The sequence below is a fragment of the Hyposmocoma kahamanoa genome, unplaced genomic scaffold (assembly GCF_003589595.1).
Source record: "Hyposmocoma kahamanoa isolate Upper Pololo Valley unplaced genomic scaffold, ASM358959v1 100223, whole genome shotgun sequence".
NCBI lineage: Eukaryota > Metazoa > Arthropoda > Insecta > Lepidoptera > Cosmopterigidae > Hyposmocoma > Hyposmocoma kahamanoa.
In genome coordinates this window covers 1-7,690 of record NW_020653276.1, presented here as the reverse complement: position 1 = coordinate 7,690, position 7,690 = coordinate 1, and the positions used below count along the sequence as shown (strand labels likewise).

Below are 7,690 nucleotides of genomic sequence, written 5' to 3'. Positions count from 1 at the left end.
AATTTATAGCCAAAGACGATCAATTCTGGAAGGAGAATATGGAAACACATTTAATTCGATTTTATAAGAACTGCCTCCTTCCAGAATTGATAGATCCAAGATTCAAAAGAAATATGGAACTACGAGAACATTCTTCACATTGTTATAATAATGTAATGAAAACTAAGAATTGATTAAGATTTTTATTTGTTAATTAAATAGTTTAGCTTAATTTTTTTTTTTAGTTTTATTCATTTTATCATTATCTTGCTTCTGGCCCGCTTTGTACGACATTTTGCGTAGTGATACACTGTTCCTAGAGTATCAATCGATTTCAGTTCGAAAGTTCAACAATATCCACTGAGTTGTTTTTGCTGTCGTGCATAGGAAATATAAACGTTTATGAAGCAATGGAGTATATTGTGTGTGCGAAATAAACATATTTTCGTTCTTATTTCTTTTAGGATTATAGTTTTTAATCCTTTTTTTACTATCTTTACCATGCTTTCAGCTTGTCCGTTACTTGACGGGTGGTAAGCTGGTGATAACATATGATTTATACCGTTTAGTTTACAAAATTCTTTAAATTCTAATGATGTAAACGAAGTACCATTATCACTCACTATCGTGTGGGGCACCCCCACCCTTGACATGTAATCACACAATTTACTAATTACTGCTGTTGACCCGTAAGAATTTGACATTAAATAGCATTCTACCCATTTACTATATGCATCTACAATTATCAAAAACATTTGGTTATTTAGCGGGCCTAAAAAATCCATATGAACCATAGGGTTCATAGAACGGACTTGGGGGGTGTGGCCACGAAGCGAGCGGCGCGTGCGGCGGCGCGGGCCGCAGTGCAGTACACACGGAGCACGCGGCCGCCAATCGCTCCAGAGTTGCATCAATACCAGGAAACCATAGTCTCTTCCGCGCTTCAGCCTTCATTTGAATTATACCAAAATGAGAACTATGCAATTCGTTACAAATTGTTTCTCTGAAGGACTGTGGTATGATTACCTTGTGGCCACGCATTAAAACCCCATTTTCAATTGAAAGTTGGAAACGACAGTTGTGAAAAGGTTTTAAATTCGAATCTGTCACTTTCCGAGGCCAACCATGCATTACGTAACCTTTTACTTTGCTTAATAACAGATCGCGGTCGGTTTCCTGCTGCAGCGCGTGTAACGTCACCGGCAGGTTGCCCTCGACAACAAAGTTAACGTATGCAGCGGTCTCGCTCTCGCCGCACTTCTCGCTCTGTAACAGCGCACAGCCTTCCCTTACGACCCGCCCATCCGTCGGCCCTATTGATAACCGTGATAAGAAATCGGCACTGTTGTCGCTACTACGTATATATTCTATTGTATAATTGTACGCCGCTAGGAATATCGCATAGCGCTGGAGTCTATTTGCTGACACTTCAGGGATACCGCGGTGGGGTCCGAATATGGTTAGTAGCGGTTTGTGGTCTGTTCGTAATACAAAGGGCGAAGCACGGCCGTAAAGGTATTGATGGAAACGACGAACGCCGAATATTATCGCTGTTGCCTCCCTCTGTATCTGAGAATAATTTTTTTCCGCAGAATTAAGTGTCCGAGACGCATAACAAACGGGCCTCTCGTGACCGTCTTTACCTATTTGCGACAATACGGCCCCTAGCCCTGTTGGTGACGCATCGACTGTTAAAATTAATTTTGCATCTGGGTCGTAGTGCGTGAGCACATTTTCTGACGACAATATCGCTTTTACTTTACTATAAACTTCGTCTTGTTCCGACGTCCATTCCCACTTTGAGTTCTTATGCAATAATTTATATAATGGACTTAACAATGACGAAGCGTCTGGCACAAAATTTCTGTAATAATTAGTTAATCCTAAAAATGACTGTAATTGTGTTAGATTTTGTGGTTTATTTGCGTTCAAAATTGCTATTACCTTGTCGGGTGACTTCCTAATTCCGTGTCTATCTATCACATGGCCTAGATAGCATATCTCCTCCTTATAAAATTCACATTTATTGGGTTGTACTGTTAATCCTGCTTCTTGTAAGCGTTGCAAAACCGCGGTCAGCCGTTGTTTATGTTGTTCTCTGTTCTCGCCCGTCACTAACACGTCATCTAAAAAAAATACTACCCCTTCTAGCCCTGCTAGTACGCATTCCATAGCGCGCTGGAATATCGCTGGCGCTGATGAAAGTCCGAACACTAGCCTTGTGAATTTAAACAGGCCGCGATGAGTATTGATAACAGTTAAGTCCTGTGACGCCTCATTTAGTCGGAACTGATTATACGCCATGGACAGGTCTATTTTGCTAAACTGTACTCCGCCATTTAATTTTGCAAACAGTTCCTCTACGGTTGGTAATGGGTACTTATCTACTAGCCATTGTTTATTGATGGTAACTGAATAATCGGCGCAAAGCCTTAACCCACCATCCTTCTTCAAAGCAGGTACCACGGGTGAAGCGTATTCGGAGAATTTTACAGGTTTTAAAACTCCCAAACCGACTAGTCGGTCTAACTCTTTATCTATTTTTTCCTTCAGCGCAAAAGGCACAAGTCTTGCTTTGAAAAAAATTGGTTTTGAATTTGGCTTCATACGAAGTTCAACCGTATATTTATTAAATTCACCGAGCTTGCCAGAGAATACCGATGGAAATTGTTTTATCAAATCTTTTTCTACACAGTCGTATTGGGAATATACCGCATTAACTATGGGTACTAATTCCAAATTAAATTTTTGAATAAAATCGCGACCTAAAAGTGACGTACCGTTATCCCGTACCACATACAATTCAATGGTTTGTGTTTTTTTATTGTACAGGTTACAATAAAAAAACACAAACCATTGAACTCCGAACTGTGAACTCCGCTTTTTACGTGGAAGTGCTCAAAAGGCTCCGGCAGAGGGTCACTCGCGTGCGGCCAGGAATGAAAGACACGTGGCGGCTGCACCATGACAATGCGCCAGCGCACACAGCCTTCATTGTTAGCAACTATCTGGCCAAAGCAGGAGTCCCGCTGGTCCCGCAGCCTCCCTACAATCCTGACGTCGCCCCGGCAGACTTCTTCTTGTTTCCCAGCATCAAGTCGAAGCTCAAAGGCAAGCATTGGGGCACAATTAAGGACATCCAAGAAGCTACGACGAGGGCGCTGAAGGACCTACCCGTTGACGTCTTCCAGGGGGCCTTCCGGGCATGGAAAACTCGCCTACAAAAGTGCATCGATGCTGAAGGGTGTTATTTTGAAGAGTACTAATGTATGGTACCGATAAGTTCAATAAAAGTATTTTTCCTGAAAAATGTTCGATACTTTTGGGACGGACCAGATATGTTACAGGTATTTTTAAAATTCCGCGCGTCATGATTTTTCCTCCTGTATAACTGACTAACTTCTTGTTAGTGGGTGATAATGGTATTTTACTAAAATGACAATAATACATAACCTCCGACAGTAAACTCACTGCTGAGCCACTGTCAATTTGGAACTCTAAAAAACATCCACCGATATTCACCAACTCGACCATCGGTCTACCCTTCATGCAACGAATATTTAAAACGAACTCACCGTCGTCACCCGATTCCACATTACCTTCCTCAATGAATTTCACTTTATCAACGTATGAGCACATCTTCCGCAAATGACCCTTCCGATTACACTTTTTACACTTGTAATTTTTAAAACGGCACTGGATTGACTGATGATTATTATATCCACACACACTGCACTTATCCCCTTTGGAGATAGCGTATACGAGGTCCGCCGTTGGCACGGACGCGACGGCGCTGCCGGTGCCTTGCACGGCAGAGGCGGCCCGGCGGGCGCAACGCACACTTTCTGCCATATCTACCGCTTTTGCCAGTGTCAAGTCGGTCTGATCCTGCGCAAATAATTTGTCTCGCTCGTGACCTGCCACCATTCCCATGATGAACTTATCCAGCAAGGTTTCCTCCAAACTTTTGAATCCGCAGTGTGCCGCCAAACCTCTAATTCTAGCGGCCCATTGAGTGTGACTTTCTCTCAGACGCTGAGTTGCTGAGTAAAAAATTGACTTCTCCGCAAAACCGATACGTTTTGGCGTAAAATGATTGTCTAATAATTTCAATATCTCATTATACTCTATTTCTTCAACCTTATTAGGCAACGCCAGGTCATTTGCTAACTTATACGTTGACTCACTCAGCGCACTTAGTAAGATTGCCCTCCGTTTGATCTTTGCTTTGTCCGTTTCGTCCGTTATGTCGTTTGCTATGCACATGGCACCCGCGACACAGGGTTTCCCTAGTGCGGGGCTATGTTGAGTGTGTGCGTTATTCGGCATGCCTGGTAGGGTCCCACGGACCCATACATGCACTTTAGATTATGTCATTCATTCAAATTTAAAATACGCGCGTTATAGTCTTCAGTAGCTGACCGTTAGGAGTTGCTTGACGCCCTCCGCCCGCTACCTCAGTCCGGGACGCGCTCTCTTAGCAGTAAGACGCGTGTAAAGCGCGTGCGGGACTCACAGACCCGACCAGGCATACGTAGTGACTTTTTTATGTAAGTATTGACTAAGTTGTTTTTTTACATAATTTGAAGTAATATTCATACAAAATAGTAATTTTTTTGTTTTTTTATAGTTACACAATGGGGGATTCTCTGCGAGATGAAGATATTGCAAATTTCTTATTGGATTTATCAGAACAAGACGATGTTATTTATAATTCAAGTGGAGACGAGTCTGATCACGTCAGTGACTACAACAACAGCAATTCTTCTAGTTCGGAGGGGGACGATTTTGGACCAGGAAGTGCGGATGTTGTGGAAAATGATTCTGATTCTGAATCGGATGTGCCATTGTCTATGCTAGCTTCACATCCTTCAGGGAGAACCTATAAAGGTAAAGATAACACTATATGGTACAAAAATCCCGCTAGATATAATGTCCGAACACGAAGCGAGAATATTCTTCGAAACACTCCAGGTGTAAATCTTCAAGCACGAGATTCAAAATCGGCCTTAGAGTGTTTCAATCTTTTTATAAATGAAACCATGTTACTTGAGATAGTGACACATACAAATGCACGAATTAGAACAATCAGGCATGGTTTGAGTTGTTCAAACGAATATTCATATTCAGAAATTACTTTATGTGAATTGAGGGCAGCTATTGGACTCACTTATCTTGCGGGGCTTTATAAATCTGGAAGACAAAATTTACAAGATCTATGGTGCAACGACGGGACAGGAATTGCTATTTTTCCTATGACTATGAGTCTGAGAAGATTTGTATTTATTATCAACCATTTAAGATTTGATGATTCCAGTACACGTGAAGAAAGACAGTCATTAGATAAGTTAGCGCCATTTAGAAAGCTGTTCGAAGATTTTATAGCAAATTGTCAGTCAAATTACACACCTTTTGAGAATTTAACAATTGACGAAGAGCTGGTTGCCTTTCGTGGGCGCTGTAAATTTCGTCAGTATTTACCTAGTAAACCAGCTAAGTATGGAATTAAGATATTTGCGCTTGTTGATGCTAAAACGTATTATTCTTTGAATTTGGAAATTTATTTAGGAGAACAGCCACAAGGACCATACAAGGTCAGCAATAAACCACATGACGTTGTTGACCGTCTTGTAACACCTATTTCACAATCAGGGCGAAACATTACAATGGATAACTGGTTCACAAGCTATCAAACTTTTCATCATCTATTAGATCATCATAAACTTACTGCTGTTGGTACTATGAAACGTAACAAAACTTGCATACCTGAAAAATTTAGATCTGGAAATCGTGAAGAATATTCGTCTCTATTTGGATTTCAGCTAAATTTGACACTAGTATCCTATGTGCCTAAACCACGAAAAAATGTGTTTATGCTTTCGTCTCTTCACCATGACAATCAAATAGACGTTGAAACAGGTGTGAAACAAAAGCCTGCAATGGTAACATTTTATAATAAGACTAAAAGCGGTGTTGACAATGTTGATAAACTTATTCAGTCTTATGATGTGTCACGAAACTCAAGGAGATGGCCACTCACACTATTTTTTTGGATGCTCAATACTACTGGAATAAATGCCAAAATTATACAAATGTTAAATAGTCCTGAAGATAAGAGCAATAGGAGACATTTTCTAAAGACATTAGGTCTTGCACTGATTGAACCACATCTTGAAATAAGAAAAAACAACACTCGCCTTCCTCGCCAAAGTAGTTGCGACTCCATCGCTCACCCGCGTACGATACGTGCAACACGTTTTCTCTCCGCACAGAGACTGAGAATCGTTCGATCACATCGTTCGTGTGTGACCGGACGGAAATCGTACGATTAATAGAACGATTTTCTTGACTTAAAAAGGTAAGTAGATACTGCTAGTGCGTGCAAAATCTACGCCGGTTTGTGAAGTTCGCACAAGTCAAGGTCGGCGAACAGAGTGGCATTATTTTGCACGCACTCTACTCGTACCCGTTCATGAAAACTCAATTGATATTTTATTATTATTATTTTATTATTACTCCTCTTTATTTATCTTTAATTTTAGATTAGGCTTTTTACAATATGGATATAAAAGTAAAATACATATTAAATGAAATTACAAAACATAAACACATTATAAAAAAATGTTATTATTATTTTTATTTTAACTACACACTAATACCAGAAAAAGCCAGAAATTAAAAACTTTACTCTGAATGTGATGGTGATGGGATTAGAATAGTTATACTTAGTTTTATATCGTAGAAGTAATCATTGCATAATTTTAAATTATAGGAGCTGATGAAGTATACCAGTCTTCTTGGTTCGCTTTCAAATATTTGCAATTTCTGATGGACAGAAACAAGCCTCGCCCGAGAATTAATACTGTGAGTATCTTCAGCACAACCACATTATTACGTTTAACTTTAATTATTTTGAATTTAAAAAATCATTTTTTTATTAGGAGACACCATCTTCCCATTGTTACTGACCCTTCTACTTCACTATCAATACTACCTGGTGGTGCATAAAGAACAATGGCGAAACTTTATTTGAAAAATTTTTGAGCGTCTAGAAATGTCATTTAAGTTAAAGTAATTGAAATAATTTTGTACGTTTTTTCAATAAAACACATTTATCTGTAATAGACACATAAAAAATATGATTTTATTGAAATTTTATTTGATCATTTTGTGACTCGTCGCGCCCCGTACGAAACCCGCCACAGCGCATTTCAGTACTATTCAGTCATGTGTTGCTATTTGAAATTATTCTTCTATTTTAGCATCACAATAATGCCGTTGTCTATAGTATAAATAGTTCAATTTAACTATATTAAGCGAACAATAACAAATAATTAATAATTACGTACCTATTAAATTGTTATAATGATGTGTTCTCAATTATGAATCTACAGTATTTGTCTACATATTAAAAAAAAACGTAATAACCGGGGAACATATGAGTTAATGTAATGGCAACACCGAACTGAGCATGCGACGCCGACCGGCCGGCACGTCAACGCCACTGACTGATGCTCCCGCGCTTTGGTGTTGTGTTAGTGATTTCGATCATTTTATTCCATTTTCTTATATTTTCTCTTGACCCGGCCTACCTTTGGACTCAGATTTTTGCCCTGTGTGACTCGTGCGTGCCTAAAGGATTCCGATCTTGCCTTATATTTTTGGTTTCGTTGTGAACTGGTTTGTTTACTACCACCACAACGGGAGGATG

At 39.7% G+C, this 7,690-nt stretch overlaps 2 protein-coding genes across 2 annotated transcripts; one reads left to right on the top strand and one right to left on the bottom strand.

Annotated features, from left to right (window-relative positions):
* Positions 1 to 727: 727 nt before the first annotated feature.
* Positions 728 to 3,313, bottom strand: LOC113229771. Its single transcript, XM_026463456.1, has 2 exons — positions 2,946 to 3,313; positions 728 to 1,768 (listed from the first exon to the last, which is right to left on the bottom strand). The coding sequence occupies exons 1-2, from the start codon at positions 2,972 to 2,974 to the stop codon at positions 739 to 741; spliced, it is 1,059 nt and encodes a 352-aa protein (XP_026319241.1). The 5' UTR covers positions 2,975 to 3,313; the 3' UTR covers positions 728 to 738.
* A 981-nt stretch (positions 3,314 to 4,294) lies between these two features.
* On the top strand, positions 4,295 to 5,921 carry LOC113229762 (piggyBac transposable element-derived protein 4-like; the record flags this gene model as incomplete). Its single annotated transcript, XM_026463448.1, has 2 exons — positions 4,295 to 4,529; positions 4,610 to 5,921. A coding segment is annotated over exon 2 (1,305 nt), but the record flags the coding sequence as incomplete, so codon positions are not given.
* Between the last annotated feature and the right edge of the window lie 1,769 nt (positions 5,922 to 7,690).

What these genes read in the sequence shown, in the direction of transcription:
- LOC113229771 (XM_026463456.1), bottom strand. Translation starts at nt 2,974, where the DNA reads ATGAAGGCTGTGTGCGCTGGCGCATTGTC. An exon ending in GTGTGCGCTGGCGCATTGTC is followed by an intron (nt 1,769 to 2,945) that starts ATGGTGCAGCCG and finishes AAAGTGGGAATG; the next exon opens with GACGTCGGAACAAGACGAAG.